The sequence below is a fragment of the Clinocottus analis genome, unplaced genomic scaffold (genome assembly GCF_023055335.1).
Source record: "Clinocottus analis isolate CAN_PGR_092001 unplaced genomic scaffold, fCliAna1.0.p SCAF_32, whole genome shotgun sequence".
Classification (NCBI taxonomy): domain Eukaryota; kingdom Metazoa; phylum Chordata; class Actinopteri; order Perciformes; family Cottidae; genus Clinocottus; species Clinocottus analis.
The window spans coordinates 1,582,419-1,610,402 of NW_027176065.1; the positions used below are offsets into that span (position 1 = coordinate 1,582,419).

Genomic DNA, 27,984 nt, shown 5'->3' on the forward strand with positions numbered 1-27,984 from the left:
GCTTAAAAAATAGAAAACACATGAAGGGAAGAAACTATTTTTAGCGGGATGACTTGGTAGGAAAGGAGACTTATCAAGCAAGGTGATATTGAGGTAGAAGGTAGAGACAAAAGGGTGTTCTCATCCTTTGGTACAATCGTCGGTGTCTCTGGGGAGGCGGGAGCTGTTTCTCCTCCGTCAACCTCGGTGGGGAGCACAGCGTGCGATGAAGACATCCTCAGCGAGGAGGGAGGAGGGAAGGAGGGAGGGAAGGAGACTGCGCCACGAGGAGCGAGGCCTCCGCTTCACAGCATACAGATAACTGCTAGCAGGCGTCGGGGGAGGCGCTGTGTTCGGTACCAGCGCCGCACGTCTCGGGATGAAGGAAGCAAGAAAACAGGAGCGGGCCGCGTGGTGAAAGACATCACAAGGTTATCCTAAAGAGACGCTTTAAAAGACTCCGAGCTGTTTGAAGATGTACACTTCTGTCTTCCAGTGTCGGGCTTTGAAAGGAAAAAAAATGCTGATTTTGCAGAAAGTTTCTGCAGCGTCCCCGTGTCAATTCAACAACTTTGTGCTTTGAACGACCTTGACCCGATCCTGAGGTCGTACGGCTGGTTGACCTCAGCGGGGTGTGATCCTCGTGCAGGCAGCTGCAGGAACGACTGCTCAGCTCAGAAGTGTTTTCAGAGCCTCTGCAGCTGTGGAGCGACTGGGACGCAGCGTCTTCCTCCTGAATGATGAAGGCGTGACCGGCAGCAGACGCCGCGTTGCGACCGGGCGTGATCAACATCCCTCCATGTCACGCGGCGCAGAACTATGTGTTGCTTTCAGCCTGCGAGCATCGTCAGCTCGGCGGCAACGTGTGCTCTTTAACAACAGAACCATACGGAGGTGGACGCAGCCGGCCGCTCGGGACGGCCCGCCATTAACATGAAGGAAAGCCAAACTTTTAATGTGCCCGCGGGGTCTCAGCCATTAAGAGGATGGACTGAAAAGAGAGAAAATTATTGAACATACTTAGCAGAGTGTTGCACTCGGCTGTTAGCAGAAGCAGAATAATATTAACGCTGAAAGACATAAGAAGGAAAGATCATCAACTTCAAACAGTAAGGCGCCTGCATGAGTAGATTGAGTCTAAAAACAAACACGGAGGCTCATACGTGACTCAATCTCACACCAAGCTGGCAGCGATGCGTCATTCCACCTTAATGATCAACACATCATCAGCACTCAGGCTTTTGGTTTCTGCTGCTTCGCCTCGTGTGCAAACAGACTTCTGCAACAAGCCGTCACGTTCGGGCTTGAAAGAAGTCAAACAGCTTCACGGTGACCATGTGGGGTGAAACGACTAAACACAGACTCAGGGAAGGCGTTTAAACGTCATGATATTCATACACCTTCCAGTGAGATTAAGTTAGCGTGTAGCATCTGAACTGCTAAACTTATCTTCACTTCTCTCTGCCAGGAAAGAAATCACGCACTGGCTCATAATTTAATGCGTCTTAGTAAACTTCATAACGCTTTCACTCCCATCAACGTGTGTTTACGAGGACGACTCACGTCTCAGACTTCAGGAACTGTAATTAGAAAAAGTCAAACAGCCAAAATGTCATGTGACGTCGTCCTTGTGTCGGAGAGAAAATAGTCCCGTAGGCGTGTGGCGGTTGCATATTTTTCCATTTGTAAAACAATATTTGACGTTCCTGCGACAGCGCAAGCGTTGCAGCTGCATGGACAGGAATGCATCTGTAAAGATGAATTAGCTTCATTATTATGTGTAATTCAGTTCATTGTTGAGACGGCAACAATAGCGGATGATTTCTCAACCGGCGGCGACGGCCTCCGCCAGCTGACATGACGCTCTGTCTCATGACCGAAGCTCTTTCTGTGTGACGGCAGCAGGCGTCTCCATCCGCATCTCCAGCTGAGCGTCACCGCGTCGGGTCGCGAGCTCGCCGGGCCGAGCCGCCGGTCAGCTCATTAGTTTTCTCTTTCGTCAACAGTTCTCCAACCGGTCGGTGCGTCCAGACAGAGAGGGAGAGCCTCTGTAATGCTCTAATAATAATAATAATAATCTTTCTGATCCCACCCGGTGCCTCCAGGGAGCCGACCACAGAACGACCAAAAGTCTGCTTGGCACGCTCACGACGAACTTGGCAAAGAGCATTTTACTGCGATCTGGCGGCGCTGAGTTCACGAGCCGCCAGAGTCCTCTAGAGCGCACAGAGCAGCAGAAGCTGCCGACTGCAGGTGAAGAGATAAAAACAAACGCCGTGTGCTAAAGAGAGTACGGACAGACCGGATGGACACCTGAAACCGAAATGACATTATGCAGAAAACACCGTGCAGCAATGTTCTTCTGTTCCTCTGCTGTTCAGAGGCAGCTGAGCTTCCTGCAGGTTTTAATGTTATTCATCACATCTTTATAGTTTATAGTTGTCCTTTGAGGCGTTAAAGCGTCTGTCAATCCCAGGAGTCATGATCCAAACGGGAACGTTTGAAAAGCACATCAGCTTATAACTGTACATCATCTTTTAAAAAAGTGCTTTGACGGACAAAACAACAACAACAACAACAACAACAACATGGAGGCCCAACAGAGCCGGTCATTCCAGAGACGATCGGCCCTGAAGGCAAAAGCACGGTCGCGTTTACTCTTCAGCCTCAGTTTTGGCGCCACGTTAGCATGAAAGGCTACGAGCTAACCCCTGAAGGGTCAACGCGCTTAAAAAGTGATCAGTAAAATGTTAAGAATCCGTTCTGAGAGGAACAGGAAGCCGGTGAAGAGGAGGCCGGACGATGTGGTCGCGTCTTAAAACCATGACGCTTAACGCCAGATGAAGGATGCTTGCTAACGCTCGCTAGCTTTTAGCCTGGAGGGCTCTGCTGACGCGTCGCAGAGGAACGATTGATCCGTGTGGAGGAGTTATGACATCCTGATGGGTGAATTTTAAATAAAACTGTAAGGTGAAGGTTCAGAAACTAGCGTGTGTCTTATGTCACAGATTTAATGTTTCCCACCGTGCGTATTGGAAAAAGCGATCGACTAATCTGGTTTTACATTTGCTGCAATTCCCTCGCTGTGTAGATTAAGAAGAGACAACAAAATTAATATTTCATGTGTACTTCTTTGCTACAGTAACACCTACGTTTCTTTATAAGGATGCATCCAGTGAATCCAGATCGTAGCTGATGATAATAAACAATATCTCTGGCCAAAACGATGCATCCTGGAGGCTTTACTGGAATATGAGCAGACGATATGACGCAACCATCAGATGCTTATGTTTTATTTACTGTGTGAAATCAGCGGGTATGAAAACCGGCTCACTCGCGAGGCTTTGGCGCCCGCCGGCCGCCCCGCTGACGGCTGCTTGCTGAATGTCAACGGAGTGAGGAACTAAATGAGCTTCAGGGTAAAATTGGCTTGTTGTTAATGCCTCAAATGAGAGACAGTGTGGCTGCTAATATGATTGCGAGCGTTACGCCACAACACAGTCGAAGCTAATTGTGAAAAGATGGCAGCGAGATACGTTTGTGTTTGTCTGAGGGTTTGCAGTCCTGCTTCTAAATTAATGAACGCTGCAAAACTATTAAGTGAAAAAGGGAAACTGGCTTTTTCTCTGACAAAACTCTGGCAGCGTGGAAGCAAAAGACAAAAAGGAAAGAAAATCTGAAATTCTTTAGCATTGACTAATTGATGCACAGACAGACAGTTCAATATTGGGGCGAGAATCCTGGAGGAAGGCCCACGGTTGTTTATTTTTGCCTCAATTATCACCCCAGGGTTTCGCTCAAAGACAGACGTTTAATAATTCATCCGCTCTTTGAATTCATTGCATTATTTTGGGGCTCCAGTCCAACCAGTTGTGTTCGAGCTGTATTCTGCTTCCAAATAGCCGCCTGACAGGATCGGCCTCTTCTGAGCGCCGCGCGTGAGTCACATGACCAACACGTCCTCCTCACTTCTCCGCTATCCTCGAACCCACCGCCGCCCGAACACGCCTCTCCACACACGCCTCTCCACACACGCCAGCACGCAAACACGCAAACACGCAAACACGCACGCCTCCAGTCGCACAAAGTCTTCCAACCCGCTGCGTCCGCAGGCGTTTGTCTCGTACGCCATTAAACCCCCCCCCTCCATTTATAAACGAGCGCCTAAATATACACGGCGCTTAATTAAAGTCGGGCATCCATTATTGAAGCGAATCCCAGTTTTATGGGATGAGAAGGTAATTAGTCCCTCTCCACCTTCGCGCTCATCTCTGCTTCTCGGGGTTATAAATACCAGCCGCGCCGCCTCGCCAAGGCTTTCCTTTAAATTATATCCGCACGCCGTTTTCACAACGGGTTGGAAGAAAAGGGTTTGGTGAGTCACGTGACGAGATGTCCGAACGCCAGGAGGCTGTGGAGATGTTCTCCATCCAGCGGAGGAGGTCCAGGTCACATGGTGCAGACCGACGCAACGACGGGTGTCTCGGGCTGACCGGCTCCAGGAGCTCGACCCCCCCCCCTCCTCAAGGTCAGCCTCCACTCCGAGGAGACAAATAACCTTTCCTTGTAATCTGTGGAATGTGGCATAGAAATCACTTTGGGTAATAACAAATAATGACCCTCTCTCTGGCATCGGGAAAGGAGGTATTGATTCCTTTCACCCACTAAAGCCGGATATTATGACCTTAGCTTTACAGGGATGGATATGTCAGCGTCTGCAGAATGAAATATCTATTTCATGTGATGCGTGAGAAGTCTATCCCTCAGGTGCTAAAAATCACAATATACAACATCAATGTAATGACACCATGTTGCATGCTGAATATGGACCTTTACAGTCCACTACTTCACCTGGATCAGTGTTTATGGTTTGGTTGGAACCAGAGTTATTTATATTAAACTAAAACCAGCTGTGGAAATTATTGTTAGCAAACTGAAACTACATTGAATGGATATCCTTTCAGAAAAACTAAAAAACAAACTAAGCAAACTGAAACATTACCAAGTTAAAGATCAATATTTCTGTTTCAGATTGATGTTAGAACAAAGTAAAAGGACTCGACATCCCAGCAGATGGCGCTACGCTGCAAATGCTTCACATCAGACACTAAAGTAAACAAACATTATGGACATTTTGTCATTTATTTCCACCTCACAGTAATAAGCTGTGTTGCAATGTCAGTCTCTATGCAGACGATGTGTTCATGGTTCGTCCTGTTGACTGTTCTCTGAAGAGAGACTTTTAAAAGAGTTTAGGATTTTATCTGCAGAAGAAGACAACTGATGAATATTGTTTTTGTTTTCTTATGAGGTCTAGACGTCACAGTACATAATATATACATACACACACTATTAATAATAAAAACAAGCTAACATAGCCAGTAACAACCTCCTTGTCTAGAAAGCAAGTCCATAAAAATATATTTTAAACAGGAATATTGCTTAAATTTAAACTAAACTGGGAAATTTAAAGCTAAATGAAAGTAGAAACTATACTTAAAAATGCTAAACTATTATAACCTTGGTGGCAAGACGGCATCATTTTATTATCACTGAAAGATGTTTTTGATGCTCTTGTTTGTTTTCTTCATACTTGGGCGTTGCAAGGTTACACAGTCGAAGCTGCTCGCAACACAACTGGATTTTATTTCAACCACAAGCTCCTTCAACGTTGAAGCAGAAATCCACAAACCATTTATGCTGCGTGTAAAAATGTTGAATGTAAAAAATACATACATACAGACACACACATACATACACACACATACATACACACATGCATACACACACACACATACACACACACATACATACATACACACATGCATACACACACACACATACATACACACATGCATACACACACACACATACACACACACATACATACATACACACATGCATACACACACACACATACATACACACATGCATACACACACACATACATACATACATACATGCATAACCTTGAAGCACCATTTCCTCCTCCTGCCTGCGAGTCTTTCATCATACAATACTGCAAACACATTTCATGCAGACTCCTGGATAAATAATAAAAATAAGTGAGTGTTTGCCGTTGAGGTCCTACAGAACGCTCTTCGTTGAAGCTGACCATGAAGGCTGCGATCAAAAGGCCAAACTCTATTACATGATCAATGTGTGCTATAAATATTGCTGAATGTTTCTCTGCAGCGACTGAATACTATTTGACAGTAAAATCAATACTCTAATAAGGATTCTGTCCAGTAGCTTATGTCAGCACAATGAACTTCTCCTCATCACCGCTCACTTCAGATGTTTCTCTTGGACAACAACAGAGCCTCATCGTTCAGCTGCAGCACAACATCTCATTCAGCCTCAGGGGTAAAATCTACATCATAACTCGTTATGGGCTGCTCCTCGTGCTCGTCTCCTATTGTCAAGGTACGATGTTGTCGGTGCGTTGTCCGGGCAATGTGGTACATATAGTGTGCATTAAAAACCAAAACAAAGAATACTGAAGGATCATTACAGGCTCTGGTTACACCGCCTTTCCCTCTGCAACCGTTCTCCTACAGGAACCATGACTGCAGAGTCTGAACGCCACCAGACCACCGATAATACTGAGGGAGCAGCACAGGTGACTTTTATTGTGAAGGACTTAAACTAAACGTGTTCATGCAGAGTTTCCTTGTTGTTCAGCTTTGCCGTGTCGGCTGCGACGCTGCAGACGCTGCAGACGCTGCAGACGCTGCAGACGCTGCAGACGCTGCAGACGCTGCAGACGCTGCAGACGCTGCAGACGCTGCAGACGCTGCTCGTGGACGGCGTGAGAGGAGGACGAGGCTCTCGGGCTGAAGGAAGCCAACATGCGTCGCAGGAAGAAAAGCAAACTTTCCAAAGAGTGGAGGACGGTTATCCCTGAACCCAGAGTTCAGGGTTTCAGCCTTTTCAAACAAGATGATTGAATTTCTTGGCAGGGGATTCATTAAAATGATAATTCTTATTTATGAAGCCCTTTAAAAAATTAAAATACTCTCCATGTACTGCTTCCTATTAATTAACTTTTTTTTCTCACCCTTTTAATTTTCTTTCTTTCTCCTCTCTACTTTTTTCTTTACTTCCCACTGAACTTGACACACTAATAGGTTATGAATAATTCTGTTTCAGTTTAGACGGCAATTAGCCGTAACGCCGGCGGCCATTCTTCTCCCTCTCCTGGCGAGCGGCGCTTTAAGACCCAGCTGAGTTTCTGGAGCTGCCGACTATCCTGCGACTGCGTCGTTCACTTCTGCGCCACCCAAACGGAACAAGACGGTGAAGCAGAATGCCAACGCGATGAGGACGTCCGGGCGCTGACGAAGAGCGTTTAAAATGAGTCATCAAACCGGACCTGAGGGTCAACGGCTTCGTCACAGAGACACTCAACCCGCTGGAGACTGTGGAAGCAACTTCATCTCCTTTTCTCTGTGTTTGAGCCGACGTAGGAACCCAAATTTATTATTTATTATTGTGTTTATTGTATGTAGTTGTTGAGCAAAGTCAGCAAAAAGATGAATATCTGCAAAAAAAATCACTTCTAAAAGATATTTTGATCATAACTATGAACATCCAGCATGATATGAGCCAGATTCCCCAAAAAGCCTCCTGGAGCGTCAATAAGACCTTTATGGAAAGATTAGGACCTAAAGAATCAGAACCTGAAGCAAAAATCACAATAAAACAAAGACTTGTCCTGTTAGGAAGGAGTTTCAGTCAAGAAACTGTGTCATTCGGTATAAAAATGGAAAATATTACGTATTTTATGCCAAAAGATTGTCTGAATGGGGCATGCTGGGACTTAAAATGGCCACGTGAAGGTTTTTGCGCACGGTTTCGACTTAAAGAAACACCACCCTTCCAAAAAGAAAGAGGAGGAAAGTGAAAACCAGTTTCCAGAGGCCAACAAAAGATAATGGAGTGATATTGCCAAACGGTTTCTCTCTCCACTGAAACGTTCCACCGCTGCTAATTAGCCATCGGAGCACATGCAGAACGCCGCGGCGCCGCCGCTGGAGTTGATGCATCGGAGGCAGAGGAGCAGCTGCCGTTAGGACTTAAACACTATAATTACCACACAGACTGAGCAGAGAGGCTGCGGGCGAACAACGTCCTCCCCGTGATTGAAGAGATATCTCAGTAAACGATAATGGTAATATCACAAAAAGGCAATAAGGTTCGAGGGAAAGCAAAAGATTAATCTGTATTAAAAAATCCATGTGATCGATGGATGAATCAAAGACACACCAGCAACGTGTAGAGGACGCCGTGTACACATCCTCTGCACAAGAACACCTTGTTACACCACATTACAGAACGCACACCACATTCAAACATTCAAACTGGATCGATTCCTGGACCCCTCACGAACCCTGAGGTTTCTGTTCGGCTCATTGCTGAAGGAAGCAATAACCTTCTAGCGGCGACATTCCACATGCAGATAACCAGTGATATGTAATCAATTGATCAGTCACCGAAGGCCCATCGCTCTGCAGAGTTTCAAACTTCTACTCGACGTGGATCACAAAGCAGGAAGCGGAAGAGCTGCACGGAGTTCACAGCCATGTCTGCAGTTCAACTCTGGACCCGACAGAGTCATTAAAATACACAGCTTCAGTCCCACAAAGACCACAATGCAGGACACGTACGCAAAGACAATGACGTATACAACACACACACACACACACACACACACACACACACACACACACACACACAGGATAATAATAATGAATACTGTATCAAGCCTTGTGTAAAGTATCTCTGACCTCATCGGGTGATTACTGATCACTGCACTTGTCTGTAGTGATTGATTTCTTCTCCAAGCCAACGGCCATTGGACTCACAAGTCTTTTGTGTTTTGTCAAACACTTTCACGCAGCAGGACGTGGAGGCAAAGCGCTGGCGGCTTTCTGTAACGCACAGCAGCAGCTGAAGGTACTGGAACCATCAAGTCAGTTAAATCCCAACAGGAGGATGCAAAGAGCTTCAACACCACCAATGAGAGCGAAGAGGACGTGATGAGAGTGTGTGTGTGTGTGTGTGTGTGTGTGTGTGTGTGTGTGTGTGTGTGTGTGTGTGTGTGTGTGTGTGCAGATGAATCCTCGTGGGCCGGCTGGGCTCAGCCCTGGAGAGAGACAGAGGGTGACGACCTCCGACCTCCAGGAGGCGCTCCGAGTGGAGCCGCTGCTCCTTTGCATGGGACGAGGTCAGCGAGGCGCCGGGCCGGCGGGTCAGGAGGCCTCTCGGGCCGGCGGGTCAGGAGGCCTCTCGGGCCGGCGGGTCAGGAGGCCTCTCGGGCCGGCGGGTCAGGAGGCCTCTCGGGCCGGCGGGTCAGGAGGCCTCTCGGGCGCTTCTCCTTTCAGCTTCTCCTGAGCGGGTCCAGCTGGCAGGAGGCCGGGCCAAACCCAGAACATGGCTGCAGAGATTGTGTGTTTCTGGCCTGCGATCACCTTGTGGTTCCCCGAGAGGAGCAGAGGAGCGTGTCTGGAATGTTCACTGGAAGCCCGCTCAGAGCCAAAGCCCGGACCACTTATAGTATACATGGTACTCACACACACACACACACACACAGTAACACACACACATGGCAGTAACACACACACACACACACACACACACACAGGAGCACTCACACATAACAGTAACACACACACACACACACACACACACACACACACACATGGCAGTAACACACACACCCACACACACACACACACACAGGAGCACTCACACATGGCAGTAACACACACACACACACACACACACACAGGAGCACTCACACATGGCAGTAACACACACACACACACACACACACACACACACACAGGAGCACTCACACATGGCAGTAACACACACACACACACACACACACACAGGAGCACTCACACATGGCAGTAACACACACACACACACACAGGAGCACTCACACATGACAGTAACACACACACACACACACACACACAGGAGCACTCACACATGACGGTGAGGAACACGTTCCCTGAAGCCAGCACCACCTTCTCGCGGGTCGCCCGGTCGTAGATGCCCACGTGGCATTCGTAAGGTCCGTTGTCAGAGATTCGTACCTCTGGGAGCCTGGAAGACACAAGAGGGTACGAGTTCACGTTAATCGCACTTTGTTAGACACAACAACGCTACACAAAGCATACAAAGTGTGTTGTTGAGCTTCAACATCGATCCAGATGATTTCTTTCAACAGGCTCATGTAGAGTTGGTTTGTTTCTCATTTAAAGTCAGTGAAGTTGACTTTGTTCTCACGTGTGTAACATCGTCGTTGTGTTGGTGAAAGCACTGCATTGTGTTCATTATTGTCCGTTTGCTTTGAGTCTTTAACCCGAGAAGTTTGAACACCAACGTCGGTGATCGTGGTTTCATTATTTTAACATTAAAAAGCAGAATTTTCCTTCACAGAACAAGACTCATACGACCAAAGAACAAGTTCATAGCTCCTTTCTTTACATTTTTAATCATATTTATTGACAATTACCTGTTTCTTTGACCAGATTTTGAGCTTTGTTCAGGGTTTCATGAAGTTTCATGAAGGGTAGAATGAAAGAAGAGTACTTCATTTGCCTTGTATTGTTGTACTTTGATAAGTATATTCTATCAGGTACTGATGTGTGTTTTCAAATTGATTATATTTTAATAGCTTCATTGCACAAGTTGGTGAATTAATCATTAACTGAGTTAGTGTTAGATTTATCAATCATTTCCATTTTATTGTGATTACATCGTTTCAATAATGAAATCTGCATTTCAAACTTAAAAAAGATCCAATAAGTAACCTTGATCTGTATATTGTATTAATAAAATCATTTGATCGTCATTAAAACGTGTTAAAGAAACACTTTTGTTTAAAAATGTTAAGGCAATAATGTTCATTTACCATTTAAAGAAGATATATAGTCGCTAAACTGGACTCTCAGGAAAACACGTTAAATAAAGATTGAATAATGTATTTCACACAAAAACAAAGGCTTATAATTCATAAATGCACCGCAGACTGAACCCAAACCTGCAGGTTATCCCGATCAGCTGACAGGCTGCACGACCCCAATTATGATCCTGAACGCTGCAGAAAGTCCCACTGATGCAGCGTCGCATGCTGTCCTTCTGCATTATGCACGCTTTAAATAGAGAACGCGTCATAATTAGGAACAAGTTTCCTCGTAGGACCGAGTTTGTCTCAACGCCATCAAATCTGAAGTCTTTTAATTCTCCCGGTTAGTTTATTATTAAGTGTTTTTGTTAGCTTTCAGTGCTAATGCTTCGTCTCCCAGGAGGAAATAGCGCCTGTTGTCTTCATCTTAATTCTAGAGAAACGAGCCATGTTCTTCATCTGAAGCACCGGTCCAATGCACTGAGATCATTTAACTGTCTTGTTTGCATGTTGGCTTGTTCAAAGTACATTTTACTCGTTCAAAAAAAGGCACAAAGTCAAAATAATTTAGTTTTGGATGAAGACTTAAAAAGAGGTTCGTTAAAGCAACGAAGAAAATACATTAAATTTAAAAAAAAGTTAAATAATAAGAAGAGTTTAAATATCCAGAAGTTGCACAATACAAGTTTCTGCCCCATCCAGCGCAACCTCCGTGTGTGTGTGTGTGTGTGTGTGTGTGTGTGTGTGTGTGTGTGTGTGTGTGTGTGTGTGTGTGTGTGTGTGTCTTTGTCATTCCACATATTTGAGGGATCAGGTTGTTTTTTTAAAAGAGTCAATCTGCATCCAGCGCGTGGTGACGCGTCAGCAGCGATAACAGAATGAGACGCAGCGAGTCACATGCAGCGCCGTGATTTAAACCCACAAAACAGGAACAATCGTCCTTGCCGCCCGGGAGTTTCTGACGGGGACCTCTGCTGGAACAGCGCGGGGCTTTAATGAGTTCAGCTGTGTGTGTGTGTGTGTGTGTGTGTGTGTGTGTGTGTGTGTCTCTTTTGGAGAGCAGTCAAATCAGTGCGCCAGCAAACATCTTTCCAGCATAGCCGCTGCATCTCCTGGCTCAACCGCCGCCATCAGTTACCCTTGAGCAAGGCATTTAAACTCCCACTGGAAGGACCCGCAGCGTGGGCGAGCGCGCATGTGGCTCGCTTCCTGCAGCGTGGGCGAGCGTGCATGTGGCTCACTTCCTGCAGCGTGGGCGAGCGTGCATGTGGCTCGCTTCCTGCAGCGCTGCTTTGAACATTGATTATTTAGTCTTTATGTAGGAACTTAGACTGAATAATCGGACTGATTCAGCTGTCACAGGAACCGATACAGAGAACCTTCCTGCCAACTGCAATAAGACTTTATAATAAATCACCTCTGGCCAGATCCTCCGTCAATTGAATCATCAATAACGCAGCGCCGCTTTGTCGTTTAGTTAGTGTTGCGCTGCCTCGGGGAGCCCGAGCGCCGCGTTGAGTTTCCCCTTCCAACCAAATTAGGACCAAATGTTCCAGTTTGAGTTCACAATTGCTTATTTATCTTTGAACTACGTATCTGACATCTTCAGGGCGAGCCGGGCCAGAATAACAAAACAATCTGTGCAGGTAAGCTAAGTAGACCACACAGAGCAACAAGGCAAAGCACAGGTATCTCACCGGTCTGCTTAACCGAAAACAGGAGAAAACCAGGTCAAACAAAATGGCTGCTCACCGCTAACGCTGCCGACGCCTTCGCTAACCCCAACACAAGAGTCTGTGACGCGCAACACGGCCGGGTTGCACACTGAGACACAGGAGGGCGAGCCGGCCGCCACGGGTTCCCTCCTAAATACAAGCCGACCAATCACCTGCAAGAACAAAGCACGGCCACACGCAGCAGCGCCCCCGTGGGGCAGGGAGGGGAACAGCAGCAGGGCCCATGGACCCGGTTCTTATACACTGTATGGACTTTTTTTACTGTAATGTTCTTAAATGTAGTATGCTCAGCTATTTTATTGAATATACTGAGTATTTTTCATACTTAATATTTGCATGTCGTAACTTTGACTCTTTGCATGCAATTAGTTTGCAGCAGCAGCAGCTTTCGCCCAACTGATGAGCGGTTGAGCGAGTTACTGAAAAACAGCTATTAGTTACATTTACAACCTATTTCCCTCAAAAGCAATTTCATATTTTAATTTACAGAATTTGCCAATTACTGTGGAGGAAAAAAATAATAATTAATTAGTTACTCGGAAGTTCATGCATACGATCCGCTTCCTCATCAGCGCAGCACTAAATGAGTCTAAGTGTAGCAGTGGGCCGAGCCCGAGCAGCCGGATCAATACATGACGGACGGAAACGGGAACAGACACAAAAGCAGATGTGCACACTTTGTAACGCCGCTGACGGACAGGTGGAGGTAAACATCGGCGACGTCGTCCTGCATCACCTTCAGGGCGCCTCCGCGACCAATCAGGACGCACGACACACCTGTGAGCGCTCGCTCTGTTAGCAGTCTCACCTTGCACATCTATTTCTTTATTAAAATACACTTTTATTCCACAGTATATGTTGCTTTAAAGTACTGTTGTCTGTTTGTTTACCATTTTTATCTATTTTATTTATTGTTTTATGTCACATTCCTTGTATGGTCAACGTACTTAAATCATAAATAATTCAGATTCTGTAGATTCTCTTGCTCGGCTGAAAAGCCAGAATTGGCACCAAACTAGTGACTGACTGCTAAATTAAATCTGTGTACAAGGCGGCATTTGTGTATGATTAAAAAAAAGAATTAATTTACATACTATGAATTGTTATCGTGTTATTTAATATGAAAAACTAATTACATTCCCCGTAACCGGCGGGTTGCTCCCAACACTGACGATGACAACGATGTTTTCTTGGTTTTGTGCGATCGTTTGAAACCTTACGACATTTGACAAAACAAATATAAACCCTGAGGAACATTACATATTTCATATTGCTGCCCTGACTCGCAGGAGCTAGTCGGGATTATCAATAAAAAAACATGTTTGCACGATAGCCGTCAGTGGGAGGAAGTAAAGTTTCACTCAACGAATCAATCATGAACAAATGTTTGAATAAAGGTAAGTAGACTTAAAGAAAAGAAAAGACAAGCGTGAGCGCACATCATAACTATATGAAGCGTTGTCTCCACCGGCGCTTCCTGGAGGACGAGCGTGAGACAACCTTCTCTTCTCAGCAGTGTGAACGTGATGAGAACAGCTCTGTGAGTCCGTCTGCGGCGGCGTTGAAGCGAACGCTGATGAAGCGAACGCTGATGAAGCCCATCGCTTTGGTCCTTCACTCACAACAGCCGAGTTCTAACGTCCACAGACCGACTGCATTCACACCAAGACAAGTGCAGGAAGGGAGATTCATTGAATAAAACACAACATAGGATGTTCTTCATTATGACGCCGGCTTTAAAGGAAGTGGAGCGCCGGCTGCGCCACACAGGTATTATTAGTATGTGATTTTACTAAATAGCCGTTTTCAGAGCACTTAAACAAAACTGTTGAGTGTTTAGAGTCCTGCAGTAACTAGAGTATACTCACACTGGGTTCAGCCACAGTAACAAAAACATCCCACCGCATGACTCCAATCTACCGGTTTCATGTTCACGGTTCACATTTTACCAGAAGAGTCTCTTTGTCTTCCATTCATCCACTTTCTGGATTCCTAATCTCTGTCTTATGGTTCCCTTTACGCCTCCTTTGAGGCCTTTTGTCCTTAACTTCTCGTCTTTGATGAGTTATAAAAACGCTGAATTGCATCAACAAACCCAAAGGTAGAGGCTGATAACGTGAAACAAAAAGCGAGCAGAGGTAAGTGAAGTGACTGTGAAGGTGGCTTACAGGCCGGAGGAGTTCACAAACTGCTGATTTACTGGGATTTCCACACAAGCGTCTCGAGGTTTCACAGGGTCCGAACAGGAGCAAATATCCAGTGAGCGGCGGCTCTCGGGCTAAAAAGCCTTGTTGATGACGGAGGTCAGAGCAGGAGGGCCAGCCGGTTTGAGCTGATAGATCCTTTCATGTTGTTTGTGACCAATTCTGACCCGAGCGTCTGAACGTGGCAGCAGAACTCCAGCCTCATCAGACCAGGCGAGCTGTTTCTGATCTTCTATTGTCCAGTTGTGCAGAGCCGGGCCAACGGCTTCCTGTGGATGCTGGCAGGAGAGCGGCTGCCCATCGGCTCCATCTGCTTCAAGGTTTAATGCGTTCAGAGATGCGTTTCTGCAAAACCTGGTTGGAACGAGCGGCTATTTGATTATTTATTTTAAAATTACTGAGGCCTCTCTGACTGCTGGCCGCTCTCCTCTGACATCTGCCCAGAAAACCGAGGCTCACTGGATGTTTTCCACTTAGTAGGAACGCCGTCAACTCCAGAAAAGGTTTCGCACGATCGGCTGAGAAGATATTATATATATATAAATAAATACATATAAATACTTAAATACTTCACGTTAAGATACTTTAATAACCTTTTGTTTGCAAGCCTGGGGGAACGCCTCGCTGGACATTAATCATTTAGACCTTTTAATATTTCAATATTTGCTGGAAAACATCGATCGCATTTAAAATTCTTGGTGATTTATGACTGATTTTAGGATTAATTATTACGCAGGCAGGGGAATAGGTAATTGAATAAACAAACAATTTCCAGAAAACCACATTAAACACGGTGCAAAATCTCTCCTGTACACCAGAAAACATCACACACACGGAGGAGGTCGATAGCAATGGGCCCCCATGGAGGAGCATCAAAAACAGCACACCGCAAAGAGAGATCGATTGTCCCCCAGGAGTTCATCTGAAAGCGCTTTCCTGTGTGTGTGTGTGTGTGTGTGTGTGTGTGTGTGTGTGTGTGTGTGTGTGTGTGTAGGCCTTCCTGCAGAACTCCTCCTGCCTACAAATGCATCCGGCGAGTCGCAGAGTGAAAAAGAGCATTCTTGACAGAGCGCCGTCTGAAAGCTCATCCAGTCAATCTCTGCATCAAATTAACTCGCACGATGTCAGACGCTCGTTCTGCCCGAAGCATCTCGGCCCAACGGGTCAAGACCAGGAGGCAGAACGTCGGTCACGCACCCGATGGGAAGGGGAGGCGAATGGGGAAGGAGGAGGGGAGGAGGAGAGAAGGAGGAAGGAAGGAGGAGGGAAGGAGGAGAGAGGGAAGGAGGAGAGAGGTAGGAGGAGGGAAGGAGGAGAGAGGGAAGGAGGAGAGAAGGAGGAGAGAGGGAGGAGGAGGGAAGGAGGAGAGAGGGAAGGAGGAGAGAGGGAAGGAGGAGGGAAGGAGGAGAGAGGTAGGAGGAGGGAAGGAGGAGAGAGGGAAGGAGGAGAGAGGGAAGGAGGAGGGAAGGAGGAGAGAGGGAAGGAGGAGAGAGGGAAGGAGGAGGGAAGGAGGAGAGAGGGAAGGAGGAGAGAGGTAGGAGGAGGGGAGGAGGAGAGAGGAAGGAGGGAAGGAGGAGGGAAGGAGGGAAGGAGAAGGGAAGAAGGAAGGGGAAGGAGGAGGGTAGGAGGAGGTGAAGGAGGAGAGAGGGAAGGAGGAGGGGAGAAGGAGAGAGGAAGGAGGGAAGGAGGAGGTGAAGGAGGAGGGAAGGAGGAAGGAAGGAGGAGGGAAGGGGAGGGAAGGAGAACGGAGGGAGGAGGGAGGGAGGAGGTGGATTGTCATAATGTTTTTTAGACGTGGTGCAACTTTTAAATAAACCTCTTTTTCACTAATAAGTCCACTTGGCTGTGTGAATGTTTTGCTTGTTAATCATTTATAATTCAGGAAGAACTTCTCTACTTTATTACATTTCTTTAGTTAAGCGTCCGGCGTGTCCCCTCACTGGTAATAACATAACATTTGTGCTTCCAACATGTTTCTAAGTCGTGTCGGCTGCATGAGCACAGTGCACAGCGGCGGCCGTGGGGCAGCCTCACGTGCACCCTCACGTGCACCCTCACGTGCACCCTCACATGCACCCTCACATGCACCCTCACGTGCACCAACATGCACTAAAAGCACTCGTAAACAACTCGTTCGAGCCGAACAGAAACATGAATTCTTTCTCCACTTAAGACAAACAGCTCAGACCAAACTTCCCCGAGCGGCGTCGGCGTGTGCAGCTCCAGACTCAGGTCTATTTTAAATAATATTAATTTATCTAATCTAATTAATATTAGATTTTTAAGCAAAGTATATTTTGATGTATATATATGCTGTTATATGGAAGAGAAAACATAGTAAAACATAAAAGAAGAGTAGCCCCACACAAGGCTCCATTTCAAATGTTCATAATGAAATATAAGACTAAATCTATTTATAAAAGCTGAAGCACAAAGACGTTAATAAAGTGAATATCTGGAGGGTCAACAAGAATTACATTCTCCATCTTTTGATCTGAGTAATTGGCTTCTAAATGCGACTGCCCGGCTGTGTCAGCTGAGCACAGAAAAGTACTGTAACACACACACACATACACACACACACACACACACACACACACACACTTATTCCACCGTATCCTTTCATTTGCAACGTGCTGCATTATAGTTCTCATTAATTTTGCTGATGTTTTGTCTTGATTTCTTGTCATTGTGTCTTTATTGCTGGAGCGTTGATGCGTATGACACAAGACGCTCATCAGCATTGAGAAGAAGGAAGCGTGGGGATGAAGTCCTGATCAGCAGAGGGATGCTAAGCTAACCCAGCTAGCACCTGAGGCTCCTCCCCCTCTCAGTGAGCTCCTGGCTGACGTCCGGCTGCAGGAAGAGGAACGCTGCTGACGAGGACGTCTTTCTGTTCAGATGTCGGACGTGTTTGTTGCTGCTGTTGGCGTTTAAATAAATGCACTAATGAACTTCTGTTTATTCATCCACATTGAGCCAATTACCCTCCCTTTGAATCTGTGCTCTTCCTCTTCTTCTGGCCGCGCGGCAGGCGATGGGCTTCAATGTCCATACAGAGTCAGATCACACCGCTCTGCACACGCATGCAGGTGTTTTCACTAAATCTGGCTGATGAGACTTCTTCTCTGAACCGTGTGGGCATCGCCAGAGTCTCCTGCTGGCGAGGGCGGGACAAATCACACCTGCATCGCTCCTATTGGTCGAAGGAGACTCGTGAAGCTCCAGCCAACCAATCCAGAACAACTCCAAAACACCCGTTTGGCTGTTTTTAGAGGATCGAAATGAGACTTTCATGAGACATGATCTTAATGTGGGGCTGCACGGGGTGTAGTGGCTCGCTCTGCCGCCCCACGGGAGGTTGGGGGTTCGATTCCCGGTCTGAACAGGTCCAGGTGGAGTCTGCATGTTCTCCCGGCGGCAGCGTGGGTTCCCTCCGGGTTCTCTGGCTTCCTCGCATGGTCCAAAGCCGCCGTCGGCCATTGGCAGGATAAGCGGTTCGGATAATGGAATATTCTCAATTTGCAATATCTGATTTTATTTTTCTAATCACGAGGAAATATCTGGGTCCCAGAGCAGTGACAGTTTGACTCAACGCTCTTCCTACGACATGGTGGCTCGCCAGCATGAAATTAGACTTAAACTAACAACCATATGTTATAAAAAAGTAAAATAAAAAGTCTCTATCCTCAGTAGAACCAAACCTCCGTCAGCCCTCGATGCGCTACGTTCATCTTTTGATGCTCATGGGATTCGAGCTTGAATGCTGGAGGTCCTCCAAACGCAAGAGCATCGTCTACATGCTACATCTCCATGCTACGTCTACATGCTACATCTGTCCTCAGTCTGACTCTGTGCGTTGAATACAGAGGAAGTACCAGCTGCTTCCCGTCTATGAACGATTGTCAAAAGCTGTCAGGACTCAGATGAAATCAATATCACTCTTGAGATGATTTAATAACTATCAGGAGAAGACACATCACCAGTTGAACCCTTTCAAAGCATTAGCAACCACAAAGGAACTAAATATAAAATATAGTCTTCAATGAAGTGCTCTGCAGTTTGTGAAAGAAACCGAATGTGGAGGCATTTATTTCACTGGTTTGTCAGACTGGAGCCGCCGAGCGTCCTCAGGTGGAAACCAGAGATTAAAAACTGAGAATTCATCTTTTCTTCTGCATTTCTGCTCCTGAGTTACGACGTGACAGCAGCCGCGACTCCAGGGGTTAGGGTTAGGATGGCGTGACTGGGACGATGACTGGGACGATGACTGGGACGATGACTGGGACGATGGCTGGGACGATGGCTGGGACGATGGCTGGGACGATGACTGGGACGATGACTGGGACGATGGCTGGGACGATGGCTGGGACGATGACTGGGACGATGGCTGGGACGATGGCTGGGACGATGGCTGGGACGATGACTGGGACGATGACTGGGACGATGACTGGGACGATGACTGGGACGATGACTGGGACGATGACTGGGACGATGACTGGGACGATGACTGGGACGATGACTGGGACGATGACTGGGACGATGGCTGGGACGCGTCTTCTCTCTGTTGGATGCAGCGGGTGAAACGTCCTGATGGAGATGAGATGAGGTCACTGCAGCCGCTTCACGCTGCTTCTGATGCAGATTATTTTCAATTCCCCTTCTCCCTTCGGTGCTCCACGAAAGCCTCACGTCCGCTCTGTGTGTGTGTGAGCGTGTGTGTGTGTGTGTGTGTGTGTGTGTGTGTGTGAGTGTGTGTGTGTGTGTGTGTGTGTGTGTGTGTGTGTGTGTGTGTGTGTGTGTGTGTGAGCGGGGGGGTCTGGACATGAGGATTTATGTATTCTGTTTGTGTGCGTTCGTGTTGCCGTGTCCGAGTGCGTGTAAGTGTGTACGTCACTGCGCCGCGATGAGGCCTCTCCTCTCCCAAAGGGCTCGTAGGATTGTCCAGATAAATCATCCTCAGCCACACATGAGGAAGGAGGGAACGAGGGAACGAGGAAACAAACACAGAGGTAGAAGCGTACATGAGCGGAATGAAGGAAAAGCAGAAGCACAAAGAGGAGATGAAAGGGAACGATGAAAGGATCCTAACAAAGAGGAAAAAGATGGAAACATTTTGGATGCTACGTCTGGCCGGTGCTTCCTTTGTGTTGATGGACACACACAGAGGGAGCAAGGAGTGAGGAGACAAGCAGAGGGAGCAAGGAGTGAGGAGACAAGCAGAGGGAGCAAGGGATGAGGAGACAGAGCAGAGGGAGCAAGGGATGAGGAGACAGAGCAGAGGGAGCAAGGGATGAGGAGACAATCAGAGGGAGCAAGGAGTGAGGAGACAAGCAGAGGGAGCAAGGAGTGAGGAGACAAGCAGAGGGAGCAAGGGATGAGGAGACAAGCAGAGGGAGCAAGGGATGAGGAGACAAGCAGAGGGAGCAAGGGATGAGGAGACAAGCAGAGGGAGCAAGGAGTGAGGAGACAAGCAGAGGAAGCAGGGAATGAGGAGACAAGCAGAGGGAGCAAGGGATGAGGAGACAGAGCAGAGGGAGCAAGGGATGAGGAGACAAGCAGAGGGAGCAAGGAGTGAGGAGACAAGCAGAGGAAGCAGGGAATGAGGAGACAAGCAGAGGGAGCAAGGAGTGAGGAGACAGAGCAGAGGGAGTAAGGGATGAGGAGACAAGCAGAGGGAGCAAGGAGTGAGGAGACAAGCAGAGAGCCGTAGTGTTGATGGAGGTGAAAGGAGACGGTCCCCACAACGTCATGAATTCAAGAGCAGCGAAGCCGGCCGGCTCCTCGTCCTCCGACTCTCATATAATTAATAAAGGGATTAATAAAGTGCATGTTTCTTTTGTTTCACGTCCAGAGCAGCGCTGCAGTATAGCTGCAGTGCATGCTGGGATAAGGAGCGGCGTGGCCAGATGTTGGCCGGATCAGCAGCACTGAACTCTTCATCCTGAGCTGATTAGAGTCCGGCCGCCTCCTGTCCTCATGTCATAATGCAGTGACCTCGTCGCCCGGCCTGACCGGCAGCAGATGGCCTGAACGCGGTTCTGTAGCGCAGAAGTTCATCACGGTGCGTTGATCGCACCGAGAGGTTGTTGGATTATGCAACGAGTGCAACGCGTTGCCGTTCACTCGCTCCTCTCGCTCGCGGCGGGAGCTAAAGCGTGTTTGTTACCCGGTACGGCGGCGTTGAGCAAGTACGCCGCTGTAAATGATGAATATTTCTAGAGGCTCACCGGACGGTTGATTGGTACACGAGGTCTTCGCGGCGGCGGTAGTCCTCCATGTGAGAGTAATTGGTATTAAACATGGCGTCGTAGGTGAAGATTTTCTGCTTGATGGTCCCTCCATCTGTGACCTGCGGAGCAAAAAGAAGAAGAGAGCATTAATAAGACGATTGCTGGAATGATGGATGTTACAGGGTGGACTCCTCCCGCCCCCCAGAGCTCCTCCTGCGTATAAACTGTTGTCCCTCGGCCTGCAGTGGAGCGAGCGCTCCTGCCTGCAATTACCTCATTGATTCATTGGCGGCCGCGATAAGCTCATCCCTTATACTGTCGTAAAAGAAAAGGGGATTGAAAACCTGCTGACGTGATAACATCGGAGGGAGCGTCTCTAAAGGGAGCTGCCGGGCGTCGCCCCGCTCGCCGCTAAGTCTCAATGAAGACTGACACGACACGGCGGCGTGTACTGAGTGTGTCGAGCTCTCTGCAGAGGTAATGGCTCGTGTCGAGATACTGCAGACGTGGAGGGGGGAGGGGGATGTTCAAAACACATGGCCTTTGTGTGTGTGTGTGTGTGTGTGTGTGTGTGTGTGTGTGTGTGTGCATGGCAGATGACGGCGTGGTTATTTTTCTAATATTCACAGGAGCCTTGAAGTCACTTAGCATTTCAATGATTGTGATTTCTCGTCTGCAGACGGCCATAAAGAAAGAAAGAGAGAGAGAGAGAGAGAGAGAGAGGCAGGATTTTAATGGAGCCACTAATGCTGCTTTGAAGAAGGAAATTGCCGGCGGGGTAGGGATCCTCTCCTCCCTCGCTCGCCGCTGAAGATGCTATCGTTCTGATCCAATTCAATCCCGTCAGAGAGGTAAACATCTCCTGATCAGCCCGTGTAATGTACACATCCGCATCGCGAGGCAGAGACAAAAAGCCAACTTGTGTTTGCAGAAGGAGACAATAGTTGCCCGTGAGTGCGTGGAGCAACTCGTGCAACCTCTCGGCCCCTGCAGGCGGCACAGCGCCCCGGGCTCAGCCCGCTAAGTGGTACTGCAGCGAGAGCTGACGATGCTGCAACAAGCCAGAGCAGGAGAGTGGAAGCAAATCACCTGTAGCCAATGAGAGGGAGGCGTTTTTATTTTAATACAGAGTAAGAATATCAAAAAAGGTCAGAAAGCCCGTTTGCAAGACTTTTTGTTCTAAGTCATTCCTCCAGCAGAGCACATGCTTTTTAGATCTGTGTGAAGAAATATTTGACACCCTTGTCATGGACCCGAGTGCATTTCAGCCGTCTGCTCGTTCTTTAAATATCAGCTCACATGGTTGCGTGATGAAGACACCCGGGACGAAGACGCGGCGGCTCTTCGTTTTCTTTCAGCGCTGCAGAACCGGAGGGCGAGGCGACGGGGAAGGGTCAGCGCTAAAAGCAAAGCCGTGTCTGGAAGTCGTGCCATCCAGCCACCGGGACGCGCCGCCCTCTGTAGTTACAGTAATGGACCTTTTAGAAACATCACCGGGGAGTCGAGACACATTTCTGTCTGACATGGCTTCACAACACCTCGTGTGACAGCGCCTTGCTTCAGAGCAGCAGCACCGGCAACCTGCAACCTGCTGGCAACCGGCAACCTACTGCAGGAACGGCAGCTGTACGGACGCTGAGAGGCTGCACGTCCATTATGTTCACTGAGACGACGCACAGCGATGCACGCTAGTGATGCACGCTAGTGATGCATGTTAGTGATGCACGCTAGTGATGCACGCTAGTGATGCACGCTAGTGATGCATGTTAGTGATGCACGCTAGTGATGCATGTTAGTGATGCACGTTACTGATGCACGCTAGTGATGCACACTAGTGATGCACGTTAGTGATGCACGCTAGTGATGCACGCTAGTGATGCATGTTAGTGATGCACGCTAGTGATGCATGTTAGTGATGCACGTTAGTGATGCACGCTAGTGATGCACGCTAGTGATGCACACTAGTGATGCACGTTAGTGATGCACGCTAGTGATGCACGCTAGTGATGCATGTTAGTGATGCACGCTAGTGATGCACGCTAGTGATGCACGTTAGTGATGCACACGAGTGATGCACACTAGTGATGCACGTTAGTGATGCACGCTAGTGATGCACGTTAGTGATGCACGCTAGTGATGCACGCTAGTGATGCACGTTAGTGATGCACGCTAGTGATGCACGTTAGTGATGCACGCTAGTGATGCACGTTAGTGATGCACGCTAGTGATGCACACTAGTGATGCACGTTAGTGATGCACGCTAGTGATGCACGCTAGTGATGCATGTTAGTGATGCACACTAGTGATGCACGCTAGTGATGCACGTTAGTGATGCACACGAGTGATGCACACTAGTGATGCACGTTAGTGATGCACGCTAGTGATGCACGCTAGTGATGCACGCTAGTGATGCATGTTAGTGATGCATGTTAGTGATGCACGCTAGTGATGCACGCTAGTGATGCATGTTAGTGATGCACGCTAGTGATGCATGTTAGTGATGCACGTTAGTGATGCACACTAGTGATGCGCGCTAGTGATGCATGTTAGTGATGCACGCCAGTGATGCATGTTAGTGATGCACGCTAGTGATGCACGTTAGTGATGCACGCTAGTGATGCACGCTAGTGATGCATGTTAGTGATGCACGCTAGTGATGCACGCTAGTGATGCACGCTAGTGATGCACGCTAGTGATGCACGTTAGTGATGCACACGAGTGATGCACGCTAGTGATGCATGTTAGTGATGCACGCTAGTGATGCACACTAGTGATGCACGCTAGTGATGCACGTTAGTGATCACTACACTTTGGGGCATCTTCATATGCAGCAAAACTTTCAAAGGAATGGGAACGGTTCATTTCCAGTCGCTTGTTATTATTTTGCCGTTTCACAGGAATATAGTGCTCGAGCAAGATAAGTCAAATATCTTTTTGTTCTTCAAAAGGATTTTTATTCATCTCTATTTACAATCTTCAAAAACACATCTGCTTACGTGCCCGTCAGTCACGCAGTAATTTGCCATCACTCGGGATAAACAACTAAAGTCAGACAACAAGTCACATCACTTTTATTGAAGCTCATTATTTCCTTGCTTGTGTTTTTGGTTTTTTTCTTCTCCAGCAGCTCTTTTCAGCAGAACAGCCACTTAAAGTCAAATTACGTTTTAGGTTTATGCATCATGAAGATGTAAGCAGCTGTTGAAATTTTTTATGTCCACATTTTGCATCTGCATACCAGAGTTTACAGACGCAAAACAAACCGCACCACACGAGTAAAACCTGCAGGAAAACCTCTGCAGAAGCTCTGCCAGCTGCATGCTTTCCAGTTTGTTTCAGAAGCGGAACGCCAACATTGCATGCTGCATCAGGCATGTGTGTGTGTGTGTGTGTGTGTGTGTGTGTGTGTGTGTGTGTGTGTGTGTGTGTGTGTGTGCGTGTGTGTTGTTGGCACACACACGCATTCTGCAAATCAACGCTGGCCTTCCAGCTGACCTCAAACAGCCATTGAAGTGTTCGGCCCTGAGGCGGCAGAGGCTGTGAACAACGGACCGTACGACTTCACACACGACGCCGACGCGTTTCATCCACTCAGAGTCGACGGCGTTTCAGCTCGTTAGCAGGAAACAGAAATATTTAGTCGGCTCACCTCGTCAACACATCTGATACACAAATTAACACAAATAGAATTTGTCTAATTTAGTGTTTAGCCGCATGCTGGTTTGTTGAATGAGCCCTCTGTGAGTCTCTGAACAATGTAAAGGAGAAAGAAAAGCAGTTCAGGATGAAAGCTCATGTGCAACGATCCAACGCACCTTATGACCACAATGACATTTGATCTACGTGGATGTCGCTTCTCTAAAGCTGCATCTCTGAAGGTCCTCGTGTGGGAGCTGCTCAAGGCCAAGAGGACACACAGCATCAATAAGAGCGACCTGCTGCTCCATGAGCTAAGCTAAGGCCACAGGGAAAGCTTTGCTCCCATTGTGCAGACATTAGATACACAACCTTTCATGCAGTCGGCCGTCAGGTCCCTCACACAACAGATCTTTTTATTCAGAGTGAAACTTATGGCAGAGATTGAAGTTCAGCAACAAGCTCAGCTGGCAGAGCCGAAAGAGACGGGAACTCAAACATGAGCAAAAACCAGGAGGAGGAAAAGACTTCAGTGTCTAATTGCAAAGTAATCTCCCAGAAGTGCAGTGAAAAAAGACAAGAATGAAGAACTGAAGAGCGAGCTTCATCTCTTCAAGAAGGGATCCCACATTTGGAGCGTTTTGTAGGATTTCATTGGTTTGATCATTAGTTCAGAGGAAAAGAAGACAAGTGATGTATTTCTCGTCTATTCAAGTGACAGTGAAAGAGAATACACATTACTGTTATTATTATTGTTATTACCCTCCAGCATCCATCCAAACACTTTGTACTTGAGGCTCCATCAGCAGATGCAAAGGCCCAGAAGTACCGATGCCAGTCGGAGTCATTATCCAACCAGCCTCCTGTTCCACAGTTCATCTCCTCCTCCCGCTGGCAGCCTGGTGGACGATGCCGGCGTTGGCTGCCTGCTCGTCTGGACGCGTCTCGGACCGGAGAGAATACTTCTGCCTCAGACGGGTCATCTCAGCAGCCCCCTCTCTTCATCTGCCCCTCCTTAATGATCCCACTTCTTAATTAGGACTGACCCGTACACCCCCTGTGTAATAAATCTCAAATAATCTGCACATCAGTGGGTGTCTCCCTGCCCCCCCACAGGAGGACCGGGCCCGGTGTGAAACGACTGAGGAAGAGGATGAAGACGGGAGAGCGAGGGAGGGGAGGAAGAGCCAAACTGCACCAGAAACCTCTGAACAGGAGGGAGGCGAGACCACGGGGAGATGAAGACGCTCCGCCGGGGAAGCAGAGCTCTGCTGCCACGGCTGTGTTGAATCCAGGCCACACACACACACACACACACACACACACACACACACACACACACACACACACACACACACACACACACACAGCAACCTGCTAACGGGAAAAGACGTGAAAACGGTGTCAGAGAGCGAGCGGCGTCCACACAGGTCAGTGTGTGGACGCCGCACCATGGAGGGAGTTTAAGGCGTGAAGCTGCGTCCTCGCTGTCCAGCCGGCTGGAGTCGACTCATCATGGTGCCTGCTATCAGGGTACGAGTAGGACAATGCCCTCCTCCTCCTCCTCCTCCTCCTCTTCCTCCTCCTCCTGTCTGGGTGAACCTATTTATAGGCTGCAGCTGCATCAGCAGCCACTGGAGGACATTCAGCTGACACACTGCAGGCCGACTGAGATTCAACCTGCATCCTTCATCGTTTCCAGCAGCAGAATCTACAGCAAGTCTCCTTTTTTTTTAATAGTATTTCTTCCGAGCTGGTTAGGAGGAGATGGATGATGGAATATGAAATGCATTGAAAGACATGTAATCTCTAGGTCTGAAGATACGGAGCAGCTCGTGGAGTTCATGATATTCTCTGATAGGGTTGAGTAATAACAATATGTTCTCCACGTGGTGCCTTATAAGGACGATAATGAGGTTTAAAGAAACGCTCATTCATATTTTACGAGCGTTTCTTTGTGATCTGAATCTTAAAGTCTAACCCGTCCATAAAATGAAAAGCAGCACGGCGCTCCAATAGTATCCTAATGAGATTTATTCCCATTCAGCCGCTCGTTTAAAGACTCAGACAAGCAGCAACAAAAGAGGCGATGGGGCATTGTCATGAACCGGCTTGGCACTTCCCTTCATATCCGTGCTAATTTGCCTAATATCATTATCTCACAAAGTGTCCTTTAGAAACAGGGCGGACGCATCGGGAGGCTTTGTCTTACTTGTAAAATTGGCATAATTGCTGCATGCAAAAGAGAAATTAATATAAAATCCAGACGTCACTTCTCAGAGTCGGCTCAGAGCGACACTTTGTTACTTTAAATGTATTTTTATATTTGCAAACGCGTAACAATCAAATGAGTAGCTTTTTTTTTTTAATTGAGAGATTTATTTTGTATTATACATATAAATTGTAACGTCTTGCAAGGAACTTATGCCCTTAGAAACAATATGTGTAATGTCTCCATGAATGTGCACAGTGCAATAAAACAGAAGCAAAGGAAATATGACATTTACAAAAATAAAATGCAATGATTGACATGAGGTGTTAAAGCATCTTTCCATTCCAATTAGTTCAGAGGAACAAGAAGCTAACGCTGAGCCTCAGAGCGACTAGCAACAGGCAGACAGCAGCAATGCACCCTGGGAGATACGCAGGATGAGTGGGGGAGCGCTCGGCTACGAGGAGGAGAAGAATCACAGCGCGGCCCGTGAGGAGAGGAAACCTGCTGTCGCTGCGTTCATGGAGCGCAGAGCGCTTTACACCCAGGACGACGCAGAAGAGCCTGCGCCTCAAATCAAAGTGCAATAAAACCACACAACGCACGCCGCAGCAGGATGAACTGCGTCGTGTTTTACCTTCATCACTCTGCAGCACTTAGAGCTGCCGAGTGAAACGAAGGGGAACAACGAGCGGCTGACGGAGGAGAAGTCAGTGACGTCTGCGTTCAGAACCAGAACCAGAACCAGAACCAGCAGCGTCGCCTCTTAACCGGCTCGCATGCTGCTGAGCGACGGGGCGGGTTGAAGGGATGTCACGCTGCCGCTGACAGGCGGCGCTCTTCCTGCTACTCGGCGCTCGGTGGGGAGCCGCGGCTAATTCAGCCTGCTAGCAAACATCAACGCTAGCTTTTTTCTTTTTTTTTTTGCTGCTCAGATTTACGTGTCCTGCTGAGCCGTGCTAATTTATTAAACGGATGTTACGGGGAAGGTGAGCTCAGCAACCTGCTACAGGAAGGTTGGTTCAGAGTCTGGAATCCAACAGGCATTGTGGGTAATCCTGCA

At 47.7% G+C, this 27,984-nt stretch overlaps 1 protein-coding gene across 2 annotated transcripts in view; it reads right to left on the reverse strand.

Annotated features, from left to right (window-relative positions):
- The window catches only part of igsf21a (immunoglobin superfamily, member 21a), a 172,640-nt gene that overhangs the window by 56,977 nt on the left and 87,679 nt on the right, over positions 1–27,984 (reverse strand). For both annotated transcript variants that reach the window (XM_068595861.1, XM_068595860.1), the window contains exons 3-4: positions 21,071–21,192; positions 9,977–10,095 (exon numbers count right to left, since the gene is read on the reverse strand). In XM_068595861.1, the coding sequence (XP_068451962.1) occupies positions 9,977–10,095; positions 21,071–21,192 (241 nt within the window). The remainder of the gene's footprint in view (positions 1–9,976; positions 10,096–21,070; positions 21,193–27,984) is intronic.